The sequence below is a fragment of the Rosa rugosa genome, chromosome 5, assembly GCF_958449725.1.
Source record: "Rosa rugosa chromosome 5, drRosRugo1.1, whole genome shotgun sequence".
Lineage (NCBI taxonomy): Eukaryota > Viridiplantae > Streptophyta > Magnoliopsida > Rosales > Rosaceae > Rosa > Rosa rugosa.
This window is the reverse complement of record NC_084824.1, coordinates 42,611,684-42,629,499: the sequence shown is the minus strand read 5'-3', so window position 1 is coordinate 42,629,499 and position 17,816 is coordinate 42,611,684. Positions and strand designations below refer to the sequence as shown.

The 17,816-nt window shown below is 37.6% G+C and overlaps 1 protein-coding gene and 2 long non-coding RNA genes across 5 annotated transcripts; 2 read left to right on the top strand and 1 right to left on the bottom strand.

Moving 5' to 3' along the window:
* The first annotated feature begins 1,579 nt into the window (after positions 1-1,579).
* Positions 1,580-3,830, top strand: LOC133709993 (uncharacterized). Its single transcript, XR_009846431.1, has 6 exons — positions 1,580-1,809; positions 2,018-2,045; positions 2,645-2,704; positions 2,789-2,893; positions 3,058-3,149; positions 3,221-3,830. It is a non-coding gene; the product is annotated as an uncharacterized LOC133709993 (long non-coding RNA).
* LOC133709995 (uncharacterized) lies at positions 3,370-4,139 on the bottom strand. Its single transcript, XR_009846432.1, has 2 exons — positions 3,486-4,139; positions 3,370-3,448 (listed from the first exon to the last, which is right to left on the bottom strand). It is a non-coding gene; the product is annotated as an uncharacterized LOC133709995 (long non-coding RNA).
* Positions 4,140-13,670: 9,531 nt separating this feature from the next.
* LOC133710295 (uncharacterized) lies at positions 13,671-17,276 on the top strand. 3 transcript variants are annotated; one of them, XM_062136333.1, is made up of 8 exons: positions 13,671-13,706; positions 13,783-13,868; positions 14,470-14,553; positions 15,010-15,129; positions 15,228-15,306; positions 15,674-15,760; positions 16,654-16,716; positions 16,952-17,276. In XM_062136333.1, the coding sequence occupies exons 3-8, from the start codon at positions 14,498-14,500 to the stop codon at positions 17,027-17,029; spliced, it is 483 nt and encodes a 160-aa protein (XP_061992317.1). In that variant the 5' UTR covers positions 13,671-13,706; positions 13,783-13,868; positions 14,470-14,497; the 3' UTR covers positions 17,030-17,276. The 3 variants fall into 3 exon arrangements, with proteins under 3 accessions (XP_061992317.1, XP_061992316.1, XP_061992318.1); XM_062136332.1 differs by lacking the exon at positions 13,671-13,706 and having other exon boundaries at positions 13,721-13,868; XM_062136334.1 differs by lacking the exons at positions 13,671-13,706; positions 15,674-15,760 and having other exon boundaries at positions 13,721-13,868.
* The last annotated feature ends 540 nt before the right edge of the window (positions 17,277-17,816 follow it).

The following is a 17,816-nucleotide window of genomic DNA, read 5'->3' as shown; positions in this document are numbered from 1 at the left end:
AAATCCATGGAATTTAATTTGGATTTTCGGGGTATTACAAAAGACAAGTCTCCTGTAAGTAGATTTCGTTGATTCTTCTCATTTAGTTTATGGGTTCGTAATTTGGATTGGATTCTATGCTAAAGTTTCAGTCTTGATTTCAATTAGGTACTTTTGCTCTTTAATTTCTGCTAATTTTATACAATTGGGTTATCTGGCACAACAAGTTTAAGCATATTTGATTCAGTGAGCGATCGTGTATAATTGATTTCCTATTATAGTTTGCATAATAGTGACTTTTGGGTTTTCAGAGGGCAAAATCATTTGGGTTCTGCGGACGAAGAGAAAAGGAGAGGAGTCGGGGAAAAAAAAAAAAAAAAAAGAGGGACGAAGAGAATTTGTACTTGGTCACTGATCTATTGATTAACAATAGAGAATAAAGATAGATACTTGGAATTACTTCAGTCTTTCTATGAAATTATGTGAAGTGATTGATTTAATTCTACTGAAATGCTTGAATTACAAGGTGTTGGGAGAAAATTGCACACAGTGAACGTAAATGTCACCCAACATAATTTCACTCGTATTCATTTAGTGAATAGAGTTTTTATTATTTCGGGTTCGACCCATTCAAGACAGAATGTGTCTCTTAATTACAATCACTTGTTACAGGGAAACACCATTTGATTCCATTTATGAAGAAACCAATTGATGGGATGTGTGTTTGTTTGTTTTTGCAGTTGCATCCGGATATTTGAATGGGTTGCCTACGTACCCTTGGAGAGGGATCAAGCCACTCGTAGTTCAAGAGTTCCAATGAGTGAATGACTCATTGGAGGGCTTTGATTTTGGAATGAGAGTAGTGTTTGGGACGAATTTGGTTTAAGTGGACCAGGGATTCGATTTTGTGTTTAGGACGCAGTTGTATCTAGATTAGTTTGTTTCTAGATTGCCTACATACCCTTTGCGGAATCAAACCACATGTAGTTCCGACTTTTGAGATTTAAATGGGTAGATGACCCATTTATTTTGAATTTGTGTTTGGGAAAGTGTTTAAAGCCCTTGAATTTGGTTTGGACTTTATTTTTGTGATTTGGGAATGAATTTGATTTTTGTGGTGCTGGGAGAATTTGACTGGAGTCAGTGATTCATTTGGGACTGGTTGAATTTGACTGGTGGGGTCAGGGATTCTGTTTGGAGTTGCGGTTGCATCTAGTGGGTAGCTAGACTGCCTACATACCCTGTGAAAGGATCAAACCAATGTAGTTCATTCTAATTTGTATTTCTGGTTTTGTACCAATTTTTACTCAACGGGTATGTATTTCGAACTCGTCGAGAGAACATTGTCTCAATTTTAGTAGAGTGTCCACTAATTTGAAATGGGCACCCGAATGTGCCGAGCTTCATAATGGGCCCTGAAATTTGAAATGGGCTTTGTGCCGCCTTTTGTTTACTCGTCGATGAATAATTCAGCGAGGCCCGAATTTCTGACTTGGAGTGGGTCTTGTAGAGCTTCGAAACTTGTGGACAAGTGTTTTAACAGAGCCCAAAAGAACAACCTGCGGCGCATAGATTGATTCAGCCCATTTGAGCACACTTCACATCTCGCACAAAACTGAAACCCAAAGAGACTCTGTAGGCAGACTTGATAAGTTCCATCTCTTTCGAAGGATAACACCTTGGCGTGATCAGATTGTGATAGAGATGACATTCAAGATGAAGCTTGGTTCTTATAGTTCAATTTGGAGAGGGAGTCTGGGTCTCCCGTTCTGTATAAATAAGAGCACCCTTCACTTTGATTTTGCATTCCCCATCAAGAACGCGCATTGGGTAAGGTTTCTTTGACTCAAAGAGATAATTTTTTAGAAGCAAATCTCTTCAATTTATCGACTCTCTATATCGCAAATTTGGGGCCTCCCTGTTCTTCCCCCTTTTGTCTCTGCTGTGAATTTTACTGGGTAACTGGTGATTGCATTTGTCTTGTAGCTACCATCTCACATGAGCCCCGATATCTAATTGAGACTTCTTTTTTGTGCAGGCATCTCGAGTCGTGGCTTCTCCTCGAGGTAACTAGCTGCCACCAAGGAACTTTAAATCAATTGTTTATGTTTGTAGACAACACCACCGCCTGACCTTTGTTGTTTGAATTTCACCCACAAATTTGCTGCACACTTGATGAATTGCATGTTGACCGTTATGCTTAATTGTACATGAAACTTTTTTGTCTTGATGTGTACTGATCGGTATGCCACCGCTTCAATTGCTTTGACTGTCAAGGTTTGATTATCATGTGCCTCATTAATTCTTTGCATCATTCTCTTTTGATTGACAAGGAAACATGCAGCTGAACTTTGCTAATTAAGAGAGACTTGCTGCTCATTTGTTTAATTGCAAAGCTTTTGTCTTTAGTTAATGGTTTGACATTTATGAATATGCAATTGTTGTCTTGATCAGTTCCCACCGCTTTATGGTCACAAAGCATAATTAAACTGATTCTCCAAAGCCATTTGTTGTTTGATTCTTTTGACAATGATTAACTTGAATATATATATATATCCTGAATCTCTTCCCCTTTAGTTCTCGGACAAAAGTTACAGCAGCACCGCACTTTTAGTTGCATATGGGATTTATGTGTGTTGATTAGTTCTCATCAAAACTGTTGCAGGTACCACATCTTTTGAAGAAAACATAACCATCCCAGCATTTTGGTGCTTGTGACTTCGAGGTAAGAGAATCTGACCACAAGAGTACGACTATTACTTTCTTTGGAGAAGATTCACATCTCTTTGACTCGTTTTACATTTTGCAGAAAACATTCGGGCTTCATTCCGGCCAGTCAGGTGACCTTCAGATTGTCTTAGGATTGATTGCATGAGTTCAATCCTTCACGCGTACTGAGGAAGCCTAGAAGAAGGTAGCACAATGATTCTCCAATGCTGCCATGACTGCATTCCCTGTACAATTTGCTGCATCAACCACTTGAATTTGATCTAGCAACTCTTGCATGCTTCTGCATTTATGTGCTTGCTGTAAGTATGAGACAACTCCCATAATTCGTCCGCTTTGTGGTTTCTGCAGTTTTGTGATCGCAGGTGAGCCAAGTAGAACACACTACTGGTTTGTGATTGAAAGTGAGCTAAACCGAGCGTTCTGCAGACTCGTGGCTGGAGGTAGGCACCCTTTGACAGAGAGATGACCACTTTACTATCAGGGCAACATTTTGATGATAACTTTGATGCAGGTGGAGATATACTTGGCGTTGAAACTCTGCACGGGGATCATCTTGAAGCAGCTTCCCCACTGTTGTGAACTCGGGAACTTTGCAGGACCGTACTTGACGTGAACTGGCAGCCACCAAGCATTCACCTGACATACTCATTTTTGCCACCCATATGCAGGACGCACCGCAATACAGGCATCAAAAACAAGTATGGTGAACCCCCTTGAACTTGAAGCTTGCTTCCGCCACCTATACGCAGGACGCACCGGAAGCTTGCTTCCGCCACCTATATGCAGGACGCACCGCAGTATAGGCATCGAAAGCAAGTGCAGTATGGAGTGACATCACGGCTGTGAATGAGGGCTTGATGTCGACTTTGTGTCTTGCCCGGAAGCCGTTGGTGAGATTTGTGAGGATGACAGCAACGAGGGACTCTTGGAGAGAGGATAGAGATAGAGTGATAGACCATCAACTTCTTGTTTGGAGTGCTCATAGTCTTACATGATCACCTATTTACCTTTCTGTAATCATATAATGTAGAACAAAAAGAGAACACTTGAGTGAAAATGATAATTGACAGCATATAGAAGAAATTATACCCACTGCTCTATGTTTGGAGCTTCTCGTGGTCTCTTCTTAGCTTCGAATTATTCTTCTCTTCTTCCCTTCCTCTTCTTTCTCTGCTCCTGGGTTTTTTTTTCCCTCTGCTCTCTCTATTTTTTTTTTCCTTTTGTTGCTTCTGCTCTCTAGCTCACAGTTCCTCCCCCTTTTGCGTCTGCCCCCAGCCTCCTTATATAGCAGTAGTTGGATAAGTGTAGCCGGGTAGCTGATAACCCATTCCAATTTTTTATTTGAATTTGAATGATAAGTTTATCTTTATCACTTGTTATCTTTATATTTGAATCGGTCAAGCACCTAACCAACACTTGAATAGTCAAAGCTAGCAGAACATGAATCCTTGACGTCATTTTTGTACTTTTTTTTTTTTTTTCACTTTTTTAAAAAGAGGATTAAATGATTTCACTCCTACCCTCATGGTGACTCGAACCCATGACTTCGTACATAGGTACTTGTCAAAACTCAAAGAAAAAAAATCTTTGAATATCCCTCCTGCTTGACGTTTGAATTTTGTCAAAGCCAACCAAAATTTTGAATAGCAATTATCCTCATTTGCTGGACATTCAAAGCAACAGAGATGTATGCACGATTTTTTTATTTTTTTATTTTTTTTTTGTCTCAACACAAGGCTGCTAATATGTGCATCTAATTGGGTTGTCATTGATTTTGGTTGCAGGTTTTGCATATTGTTATTGTTGGTCTTTCAAGTGATTTATCTCTCAGATCAGTTGTGTTCTAGGGGTGAGTTTTTGTTTGTTTGTTTGATGTTATTGTATTCTACTGATAATCTGAGAAAAGAAAAGTACAATAAAAGCAAATAGAAAAGGCTTTACATCTAAAGATACTATTTTTGTTATTTCGTTTTCATTGTTTAGGTATCCTTTGGTTTATTTGGAGCTGTTTACAGTAGTGTTAGATAAATTTTTCATATAAGCTTGCATTTCGGAATAATGTATAATGTATATGGTAAGATGTTGTTATATGTTATCTACTCATTGATTATTGTTGTCGTCACTGTTATTTTGGAGCCCATTTCAATCAGCTTTTCGCTTCTCAATTTGAGATAGAAAAACTGTGGGGTGGAGAGAGAGCAAAGATATACAGATATGTTGTGTATGACTTTGGTCCAGCTGCATGCTTATATTTATAGGAGAAGAGAACCTCCGGGTTCCCTATTATAATCACGTGTAGAGCCTAAAATGCTTACTTCTTTTAGTCAGAAAATTGGAAGTTCCCTTAAGTACTTTGGTTGTGTTGTGGTCATGGTGTTTACCCGTCCCACGATTTATTATCATATGTGCTGCGCCGACTTGCTATAATGCTATGTGCTTTCTGGAAAATGTCGAAAGGAGCAGACCGGTTTAGAACTTTAGATATGATGAAAGTCCCGAAACTGAACAAAAGGGTTTGGTATTTGGGGAGTTTTGTTCTATCTACTTCATCTGACTGCAATTCTGACCAGGTTCAATCTTCAATAACTTTTATTTCTAACCCCTTCAATCAATTCAAAAAAGATCACAGCATTTCACGTCTGAATTTGCTTAGAAACCATATAGGTATAAGATCGACTTTGAAGAGTTAGCTAGGCGTTCTGGGAAAGGAGTTCTAACTTTTAATTTTTTACTTATTTATTTATTTATTTATTTTGGGTCACAGAAACTTTGTGTTAAAGTTATTGTTGGGATGTGCCTGACTTCTTATATAAACACTCCTATGCAATGCACTGTTGTAATTGATTGAACTATATGCCTGAGATATATGCATATGAACTATGTCAGATTATGTCAAATTGTTTGAGTAGATGAATTCCATTTGGGTTTTTTTTTTTTTTTTTTTTTTATCTATCTTTACAAATTGAAAATTTAATTCATTGTTTTCTGTGTAGTTGGAGCTTGAAGGCTATTCAAAAAGTTTGAAAGACGTTTGGAGAGTTGAGGATTCTGTTGCGAGGTTAGTATAATCAGTGATTCCTTTAGCTATTTCTCTGTATTGCAATTTTGTTGCTGTCACATCAAAAATTTATATCACCAACCTAAATTAAATCACCGAAATTTAAGGGAATCTGATACTTTAATGGAGTTGATGTTAACAGTTTGTTTGTTGATATAATCTTCTGTCTATTTCTTTTATCCATTCTATTCTTGGCATCTTTGTTCATACTTTGGTTTATCTTTGTTCCTCTCACACATAAATATATGCCCTCAATACTTTCATTTAATATCTGAAGTACTCGAGAACATAAATTTAGATGATTTCTGATGCACTTAATAAATTTGATTCTGTTACCTGTAATTTTTTAAGCTAATTCACATTCCTTCTGCACCTTTACAGTGAAATTCATTTCCAGTATCAGTGTCCTGCATTCCCTTTTTTCTTCATCACAACTTGATCATCCACTTTTCAGTTTCAAGTCATGCACCAATTGTCCTCACCATTTACACATATATATAAGTTCAGCAAATACAAAAATCACTTCCAGATAGAGGTTTGAGTAAAAAAATTGATCACTTTTGTGAGGCAACTTCTTTGTGTTTGTAATTGTTAAAGATTCATACTGACTTGATTTCCCTTTGTTGGTTATGATATATGCCTAACTTCATATATGAAAGCCTTCTTCAATTGTTATATCCATCACTAATAAATTCTTCTATCAAGTCAAATGGGTGCATATCTCATTTGGGTGCATATCTGATTCTGCAGGACTTCTGCCGGCATAAATTCTATTACTGTTATGAGGTAGGATGTACGTAACGTAATGAATGAGTTCTAAAGAAAATAAAGTTGAATTGAGCTTATGTGAATACAAATGTCATTGCATCCTAGCTGAAAAGAAAAGCTGCTCAAATTGCTGAAAAGGAAGTTCATAATACGAAGTTGCAACACAAAACTCCTAGAATTGCTCGATTGTAAAAATTGCTCCACTGTTTGGTGTTTTATCTTTTTGTAATGAATAAAAAATTAGAAGTACAAAGAAAAGAGAGGACAAAAGTTTGTAATGAATAGTTTCACAGTTTTGATAGTTTTAATATTGGATCAAATCAATGAATAATATTCATTGCTCCCGCAGCAACGCGCGGGCAACAATTGCTAGTCTTATTCAGAAATCCAAGGACCTCCCTACTTAGAGGGGGCCTCCCCATTCCCCAAGGGTAATACTAGCCTCCACTACCTGAATCCCATACTCTCAAACAGAATCCACAAGGGTCCTAGAACCGGGCCCAAAGAGTTGCAAGCCACCAAGCAACAACCCACTGAGCCTAAGCTTGACAAGGTGACCCAAGCCTAAAAACTAAGACCATACTCCAAACTACTCGACTAGCACCATGAACTTGCATCCCTGTCACCCAAAGTCATCGGGTAGCACGACCACATCATTAGACGCCATCAAAACAGATCAGCTAGAAACTCGAAGCTCTCATCCCTAAAGGTACCAGTCACCAAGCCTCGTAGCGAATCCACCTGTCAGTAGCAGTCCCAAAACGAATTGTACTTATTTCGCTCCAGATTGATGCTTATTTATAATTACAATCAAACACAATTTATAAAACAGGAATAAAATATTGTGGTCTTCATAGAGAGGTTGATCCATTCTTGCAACTTGACTTCTAAGTTCTAACCATGGGGAGAAAAACTGTACTCGTTGCGACAAAGATTTGACAAGGTTGCTATCTTATTCGAGATACCATTTTAGATTCATATTTCAACACTTTTCAAAATGTTGGGAATAAGAACAGAAAAAAGATACATATTCAACAGAAATAAAATATATAAAAAATATTAAGATGAAAGAAAATCAGTGAGAGTGTAGTCTAAGTCTCACATGATTGTATACAACTTTCTGAAACTGAATTCTAATCGGATTAGTGATTTACCATGAAAGTAACCAATGCAAAACCCTCTATTTTCTGGTAAAACAATAACTGACTAGATTTCTTCTTCAAGATTAAGTAAATTAGAAATAAACACCTATCTCTTTCATGGAAGCAAATTCTAATCGAATCCATGATTTACCAGAAATCTACCTTGAGGTGCTAATTCTCTAAATAGCTTTTGGTAAATCATAGACCGACTAGAAGTCATCTCCAACTCTAACAATCAATTGACTCTAAAGAGATATTTTTCATGCAAGTTGTGTAAATATGCATCAACAGTCAAGGTATATAATATATATAGGCATCCAAAGAACTATTTATGGTACTCTCATGAATGGATTTCCAAATATTTAAATCTAAATTGTAATCTACTAAAAAGGCAAACACATTAATGTAGTGGAATATAGCTAGATAGACAACCATAAAATGTATCATGTTATCCTCAATTCCTCATTTGTACAAAGCAAACAATTACTAGTAAAGTTTTTATTTGGATTTAAAAATCCTGAATTTATTATTTGTAATATGCTAAATAAGGTTGATGCATTAATGTTATTGTTTACATACATTGAACAACCTAAAAAATCTCATTTGTAAAGTTGTCAAAAAAATCCTGAATTTAATAATAACTGCGCTATAAGGTTGATGTATTAAGACAGAATAACTAAAGTGAAAACGTTTTAAATTCAACACCATAGACTAAGAAAACCCTAACTTGGGCCTCCGCCCGTCGTTATTCTCGGCTCCGTCACCGGTGGCCGTAGTGCTATCTCTGCGGCGTTTTGCTGTCAGAGTTTTACAGTTGAAGACTCTCTCTCCTAGTTAGGGTTTTCTTGAATCTTCTGCGTTGCTTCCATGGAGGTATTAGCGTGGAATTGTCGTGGGATTAATAATGATTCCGCAGTGCAAGCTCTACGTCGTCTGATTCAACAGAAGAAGCCGGCGTTTGTCTTCCTCAGTGAAACGAAGGTAAGGGATTGGGATTACATGAATAATCTCCGTCTGGAGTTGGGAATGTTGAACTGTGAAGCAGTATTCTCGGCCGGGCAGTCTGGTGGTCTGGCTATGTTCTGGGTTGATGGTTTGGACGTGAGGTTCCGATCTAAATCGATGCACCATATTGATCTGGAGATAGTGGAGACTGATGGCTCCGGTTTGAGATGGAGGCTGACCGGTTTTTATGGCCACCCTACAACTGCTCAACGCTATCGTACATGGTCGTTACTGCGTGATCTGAGCGAGGAATCTCAGCTGCCTTGGGTGGTAGTTGGGGATTTCAACGAGCTATTGCACGCCCAGGAGAAGGAGGGTGGTGATGTGAGGCGTGAAGGACAGATGCAGCTCTTCAGGGATGCACTTTCCCACTCTGAATTGATCGATTTGGGTTTCTTTGGGGCGTCCTTTACCTGGAAAGGTCCGGGAATGCGTTGCAGGTTGGACAGAGGGGTGGCGACGACATCATGGTTGGATATCTTTCCGGCAGCTAAGGTTGATCACTTGTCTCCTATACATGGAGATCACATACCAATTCTGCTTGGGGTTTGGCAGCAACCAGTGCAAGCTATTGCTAGGCGCAGAAGGCTGTTTCGTTTTGAGAGTCACTGGACTCAAAATGAAGATAGCGTGGAGGCAGTAAGGGCTGGATGGGAATGCAGGGCTGAGGGCTTCCCAATGTTCCAAGCTGTGCAGAAACTTAGAACTACAAGATTTTCCCTCAATGATTGGCAGCGTGCAACCTACGGTAATAGGGGAAGGGAGATTGAGGCTTTGCGTGGAAGGTTACAGGCATTACTCACGCTGCCTTTATCTGAGGGTAACCAAAGAGAGAGCATGGAGTTGTCTCTTAAGTTGGACGGTCTACTTAATGATGAACATGCTTACTGGAAGCAGAGGGCCAAGGTTACTTGGCTCAAGGATGGAGACCGAAATTCTAAATTCTTTCATCGGAAGGCTTCTAATCGGAGGGCGAAGAACAGACTGCAAGGTTTGTTTGACGACTCCGGGACTTGGCAGGGTACGGATGAAGGCATGGAGGGTGTTATCCTATCCTATTTTTCAAAAATGTTTCAGGCTACTGAGGTGGACCGTGCTCATATGAGGTCTGTGGTTAACCTAATTGAACCTAGGGTCACAGCTAGGATGAATGAGGATTTGTGTGCGGAGTATTCTGTCATCGAAATTAGAGAAGCACTATTTCAAATGTACCCTACGAAATCCCCAGGGCCGGATGGTATGCCTCCTCTATTTTTTCAGCATTATTGGGATATCATTGAAACTGATGTTGTTGCTGCAATTCAAAATTTTTTGCATTCTGGAACTCTACTCGGTGCGGTTAATTATACTTACATATGCTTGATTCCGAAAGTGCAAAACCCTGTCCAGGTGTCTGACTTGAGACCAATTGCGCTATGCAATGTACTTTACAAGATTTGTTCTAAAGTGGTGGCGAATAGGTTGAAGAAGATTCTTACTCATCTGATTTCTCCTTTTCAAAGTGCATTTATTCCTGGGAGATTGATCACTGATAATACTTTAATAGCCAATGAAGTTTCACATTATATTCATACATGCCTGTCGTCTGAGGGGGTTATGTCACTGAAGCTAGATATGAGCAAAGCTTATGACAGAATGGAGTGGACGTTTCTTGAAGCTGTTTTGATTAGGTTCGGATTTGCTGAATCATGGGTCCGAATAATTATGCAATGTGTAAGTACAGTCAGGTACTCTTTTCTGATTAATGGGCAACCTAAGGGTTATCTCACTCCTACTAGAGGGCTACGACAGGGAGACCCCTTGTCTCCGTACTTGTTTCTATTATGTGCAGAAGTCTTCTCTGCTTTGCTTGATCAGAAAGTCTCCCAAGGTTTGTTGCAGGGTGTCAAAGTTTGTGAGGGTGCTCCTATGATTCATCATTTGCTATTTGCCGATGACAGTTTACTATTTGGTGTTGCTTCTGAGGAGGAATGTATGCATATCAAATCTGTTCTGAAAGATTATGAACTGGCTTCAGGTCAGTTAGTTAATTTTAGTAAAAGTAATGTTGTTTTCAGTAAAAAAGTGCCTCCTGAATTACAACATTCTCTTGCTGCTTCATTGGGGGTGGAGATTGTAGCTAAACACGAGAAATATTTGGGCTTGCCTACTTATGTGGGTCGTAGCAAAACCGAGACATTTTCGTTTATTAAAGAGAGCCTCAGTAAGAAGTTAGAAGGTTGGCAAGGCAAGATGCTTAGTGGTGCTGGGAAGGACCTGCTAATCAGAGTCGTGGCTCAGGCTCTTCCTTCCTATTCCATGAGTTGTTTTCTCTTGCCGAAAGGTTTTTGTGCTTCTCTTCACCAAATGTGTGCTAAGTTCTGGTGGGGCAGTAACCAGGATAATAGAAAAATACATTGGTTGTCTTGGGAGAAATTGTGTAAGCCTAAGGAGCAAGGAGGCATGGGTTTTTGGGATCTCTATGCACATAATTTAGCTTTACTAGCAAAACAGGGTTGGCGCCTCTTGCGGTATCCAAATTCCTTGCTAGCTAGACTTTACAAAGCTAGATATTTTCCTACTAGTGATTTTTGGTCAGCTATGGCAGCAAGTTCCTCTTCTTCTTGTTGGCGTGGAATTATGGAAGCTAAGGCAGTTCTATTGAGGGGTGTCAGATGGCAGGTGGGGGATGGCTCCTCTATTCGGATTTGGGCAGATCCATGGCTACCTAGACCTACACTTTTCCAGCCTGTGTTTCGGCAATCATCCTCTTTGTCTCGGGTTAGTGATCTGATTACTTCTTCTCATTGGGATATTGATGTTGTTAACCAGTTGTTTGACCCAGTGGATGCGGATTTAATTTTGGCTATTCCTTTGAGCTTAAGATCTGTTCCGGATAGACTTGTTTGGCATTTTGATGCTAAAGGAGTCTTTACTACTAGATCTGCTTATGTCCAAGCTATTGAGTGGCTACATACTCCTACTTCTACATCCGGGGGTTCAGAGGTATCTAGTATTTGGAAAAGTATTTGGGCAGCTAATGTTCCAGGTAGGATAAAGGTTCATATTTGGAGAGTTTGCTCTTCTATTCTTCCTACAGTTTCACAGTTACGAAGGAAAAAAGTGTTTATTGAAGAGGGATGTTTCTTCTGTAATGCGGGGGATGAGACTATTGAACATGTGAGTAGGGACTGCTCTTTTGTTAAAGAGACTTTAAGTCTATGCCCGGGCCTTGAAGGTATTTTTTCCAATCACACTGCTGCTTCTTGTTTGGATTGGCTGCAATTTTGTAATGGTTTGCTTTCTAGGGATTTGTTTTCCTTATTATTGTGGGGAGTCTGGTCTATATGGAAAGAAAGAAATAAAAGAGTTTGGGAAGGGAAGATGTCTATTCCTAATCAGTTGAGATACAGTTTCTGCTCCCAACATGTCTTGTTTAATTCTGTTGGTATGGGGCAGCGCGAAAAGGCAGCTAGAGAGGCTAGGACGTGGACACCTCCTCCAATAGGGTGGGTGAAGGCTAACCTGGATGGGGCTTTTGATCAGCATACTCATTGTGGGGGCCTTGGAGTGATAATTCGTGACTCTTCAGGTTTAATTGTGGGCGGTTGTTGTAGGAAAGTGTCTAATGTCACAACCCCTGCTATGGTGGAAGCGTTTGCTGCTAGATTGGCTTGTCAGTTTGCTATAAGCAATAGCTTGGCTCCAATTATTTTTGAGTCTGATTGCCAGAAATTGGTTAAGGATATCATTTCTGATGAGGAGGATGCTTCTGGGTATGGGAGGATTGTGGAAGATATTTCTTTTTTCCAAGCTTCTTTACCGAGTTCTTACTTTACTCATGTTTATAGAGAGTCTAATTCAGCTGCGCATATGTTAGCTAAGTTAGCTCTTCATTCTAGTTTAGATTTATTTTGGAGTGGTCAGATTCCCTCCAGTATCAGCAACTATGTTGCTAACCATTGTATGAATTGATTTCATTTATAAAAGTTTGACGTCTTTCCCCTCAAAAAAAAAAAGGTTGATGTATTAATATTATTGTTTACATACATTGAACAACCTAAAAAAGAATCATATTATTCTCATTTGTAGAATGCAAATAGTTGGTAGTTGAAAATGTCATATTATTCTCATTTGAAATCCATAAATTATAATGTATTAATTAAGATAACTATCTTAACTTTGTTGACACGTACAATGATAACAGAAAATATTAAATCATATTACACTCATTTGTAGAAAGTGAATAGTTATTTAATGTGTGATTTGAATTTGAAAATTCTTAATTCTATAAGATGTAATCTACTAATTATGTAATTCACATTATTGGATTATACAATGACACACCTATGAATGAATCAAACTATCCTCAATGTAAAAGTAGACAAAATCTATTGTAAAAGTAATTGTTTGGATTTCAAAATCTAAAGTCTATAAATTGTAATTAATCTATTGAATAACCAAACCACATTAAAATTATTTTGAACTTCACGTATAGATAGATAATAATTGATCATTGAAGGTGTCATTTTATGATTATGTATTAATGCTTTTGGATTATGTTAAAGATGAAATAATCAAATTTTATGTTTAAGAAATCTAGTCGTCGTGATTTGAAAACCCACGAGACTACTCCATTGAGCTATGTCTAATTTACTGAAAGTAGTCTCGTAGGTGCTATCAACCCCCGACGACAGAATTTTTTAAACATAAAATTCAATTATGTCATTTTCAACATAACTCAAAAGCATTAATTCTTGGTCACTAACAAAAAAAACTCATGTTTTTAATTTTATTTTTATAAATAATTTATAAATGTCAATTTTATCTTTACATTTAACTGAAAAATTAACAGAAGTACCAAAGGGTCAAACAGAGTCTAGGTTCAAGTATCAAATTGTCCTATTTTAAAGACTAGGTACCGAATTGTCCAATTGACCATACCTCAAATACTGCAGAAAGAAATTACCCTTTATCTTATTTTTTTTCTTAAGAGACTATTGTGAATTATTTTAAAAGTGCCATTCGTACAAGATGAACATAAGGTAATTTCCATTTCCCTATGAATCCTTTGGGCAATTTTTTTTGGTTTTAATTGATTGGCAATTTCTATATCAACAGCGAAGGCTGTCTCGTTGCCCCTCCCTCTCAGTGACTGAAACAGCGAGTGTTGCTGTTGCTGAAGAACCAGCGCCATCCAAGAACAGGTTCTTCTCTCATTTCTCTCAGACATTTCGTTTTATATGATTCCCCCGAAATTTGAGAAACGCAACCAAATGAAAGAACCAAACTTTAGACTCTCTAATTATTCTGTTTCGCTTCTGAAAAACCCAACTTTCTTCTTCCCCCAATCACTCTCTGCAATCAAACCCACTACAGTGTAGGTTTGTTGTATTTGATTATTCCCCATGATTCGTGATTCGTATAAAAGATTGTTCTTTTCACGCACTGAAGGTGTTTGATGAAATGCCTGAGAGAACTTAATTGCATTATATGTTTCGAGTTTAGTGACTGCTTAGATTGGCTTCTTGACTAGTGTCCGAAAGTCGAATAAAGGTTCAAGATTGAGAAAGTTTCATTTGAGGAACCTCAAGGCCTAACTGGTCACTAAATTTAGAAAATAGTGACTACATTTAGAAGACGAATAAATGGTCATAACCAAATTTTCTGTTGAGGTTTCACTTAATGAGTGAGAGTGCGTGATCAACGACATTGTAGAATGCGGAATGTGTGTTGCTTTCTCATGCATTAGCAGTTCCGATGGGTATATTTTTTGGCAGTCAGTGATGTAATTGAAATAACATGCAGGATACTTGCTGCTGCACTGCTATACTAAATGGGGGAGTCATCGTTTTTTGACACAATGATCAGTCATCTACGTTCAACATCCAAGTACGAGCAGTATTATTCTCCTTAATAGACCTGACATTTCTGTCTATATTTTGTTGTCTGTGTGAGTTGAAAACAATTCCTAATAACTCTCCGACAGTACATATGACAGTTGTTTCTGTTCTTATTTTTCTTTCTTGAATTACCACCCTCTATTCTTGGTGATTTGTTCTCGAAAGTTGTAGCTTCTGATACTTTTTTCTTCCCTGTAAAGTAGAGGTTGATGTATGTGGAGAAGGTACTGAAATTTCATATATATGCCACGAATTAAAGCAATTTCACTTTTGCTGAACTGAATCAAATCACCAAATGGTCATGAGTTGGATTCATACAGTAGGATCATGGGACTGCGTAATTATAAGCTAACATATGGCTTTTATTTTGCTCTAATCTAATCTCTGCAACATCATTTTGTTTGTCTCCCTTCAATCTTATTATTTATATTGTCTGTGCTATAAGGTATTATACTGGTTATCCAAAGGATCTCGGGCCATCAAGGGTTATCCATTTTACATCAGAACGTGAATTTGTTCAGCTCCTTCATGAAGGTTATCCTGTGGTTGTGGCATTCACCATCAGGTCATTTGGAGACCTTCCCCATCACTTTTTGTTTACTCAGTTTTAACCCTTTTCCAGTTTAACGTTTAAATACTCACTTCCAAGTTTGGATAATGCAGGTGTAACCTTACACAACATCTTGACAAAGTATTAGAGGAAGCTGCAGCTGAGTTTTATCCACATGTGAAATTTATGCGTGTAAGTTATGTTTAAATCGTATCTTTACAAGCACTGCTCTAGATTAAGAAAAATAAGAACTAGTATTGTCATTTTATTTAGAGTATACCTTTTCGTTTAAATTTTGAATGTGAAAGTATGTTGTGGTAGACTTGTACAATCCTGCAAACATATTACTAGCACCATGTGTACTCACGACAATGCCTTTAATGTTGGCGCTTATCCCATGGCATTCTTGGCATTCAACCTGAAGGCCCACCTTCCTACAAAAGGGGCATGTCTTTGATGAATGCGGGATATTGAAAAAACCTACCTTCACATAATTTACGGTCTTCTTCTTCCTTTTAGCACCTCTAATACTTCTATACTATATGGTTGGTATTGTCAGGTTGAGTGTCCAAAATATCCTGGTTTCTGTATTACACGGCAGAAGAAGGAATATCCATTTATAGAAGTATTTCATAGTCCAGAACAAGTAAGGGGGAATTGTTTTTTTGTATGCCTATTGAAGTAGATTCAGTTGTTTCCACTAATCATGATGCTAACATCTTGCATTTAGATAACATATTTTTGCTTAGTTTTCTTTGGGTATAGGAAAATATTTTCTCTCTTTTTGTCTACTATTTCTTGATGATGAAATATTAAACTATGATACCCACATGCTGGTGTTAGATAAACTGAGTGATAGTGGCCATTTGTCTCCTTCTAGCTTTAGAAACTCCTAGTGCCAATTGGTGCGTGGCTACTTGGAAGCTTGAATTCTATGGTCTATATGGTGGTATATGAGAAAGTTTATATAAACTATAAATGAGGAAAGGTAATGGGTAATATTTGATTTTGTACTTCAAACTAGTAAATCAACAGATAAAAGGGTCTGAAAGATGTTGAGTTGGTGTCATTTGTGAAAGTGGTGGGTTTTCCGGAGATATTAGTATTTTTGCTAACGCAAGTTCCTCCTTCATCTATATCAATATCAAATAACGAGATACAATGGAAATTCTTTCGTGAAGTTTCTCTTGTTTTTTTTTTTTTTTTGGTGTCATTGGATATCAAATAAAGCATGGATTTATTGAGTGTATGCAAGTGTATGTAACCAGGGTGTCAAATTGAATTCTTTACTATTTTAAACGGGGTCTTGAAATTAAGAGAGTGATGTAACCAGGGTTCCATTGTGATAGACTTTTTCTTAGTTTATTAATGACCAGTCCTCATCAAAGTTAAGAGAATGATGTAACCAGGGTTCCATTATGATATTGACTTTTCCTTAGTTTATTAATGACCATTCCTCATCAAATTTTTTGACAGCGATATGCCTCTTAGGCACTGGACCACTACTGAAATTAACTGAAAGTTATCTTTCTGGTGCAGACATCTAGCCAGGGAAGGGTTGCTGATCCAAATATTACAAAGTACTCGGTGAAGGTTCTACCTGTAAGTTTCTGAGCTTGTTTATGAAAAATCATGTTACTATCTCAAGAGGTGGACTTTATCTATCATATTTTAAGGATATTTCCTAGCTCCATCACCTAGAGATATCCATGAATAGCCATCCTTTGTATACATGCAAACAAGGATTCATTATATTTTGTGTTCTTCCGCCATCTAAAGTTGAGATTTCAGTATCTGTGAAGTATTATCTGATTTGTCCTATCTTGCACTTTTCCAGTTCCATAACGACACAAGTGCCTATGGATTTAGAGAATTCTTCAGGCGTAATGGAATACGATCATCAAATCCACAGTAAACCTCTGGTGAGGATTGAGTTCATGCCAATGTATTAAATAACTTTTGATTAATGGTTGATTGGATGATGCTCATGTATTATGAAAAAGAAAACCTTGGCACATATGCAACATATTGAGAACAATGGATTAAGTTCTACTGGTTTGTTTCATTTTGACCTGAAAGCTGTATTATTTTATGTTTTAACAGCTGTCTCTTTAGGTTCCTTGAATATTTGATTTTTTAAAAATTCCAATCTAATTTCAATAGTGCGAATGAAGCTTTCAGCTTTTTGTAGTTAGTTTTTTGTTGGTCGAAATTTATTCAATTAGTTTTAGTGTCAAAAGAAAAAGAAGGGGATCGCAACATGATATCTTTGGATCCTTTTTACATTCCTTTTATATTTTGTGTGAAATTTTGAAGGAAGTTAATGAGAAGGAAGTGTCTCTTATGTGTGGAAGATACAGAGAATGGTTAGAAGGTCAAAATCAAAGATTATATATATCTTTCATATTTGTTATAATCTCCACTTTTGTCTTTACCTCCTTTTGTTTTATTAGTTCCTCACTCATATCCCTTCCTCCATGCCCCTTCTACCAGCTATGATACCATCACAGATTCACAGCTATGATACCATCACAAATCAAAATGACATTAATTACCCTGATATTATATGAGAAGCAATATTAGAATTGACCTTTTGTTGTATTTGGTTATCGTCCTTTTATATGGTGCAATGTATGTTTTAAATGAAAAATAAAACTAAGTAATGCATAGCTATTTTCTGTACAGAACCAAATTGTGGGTGG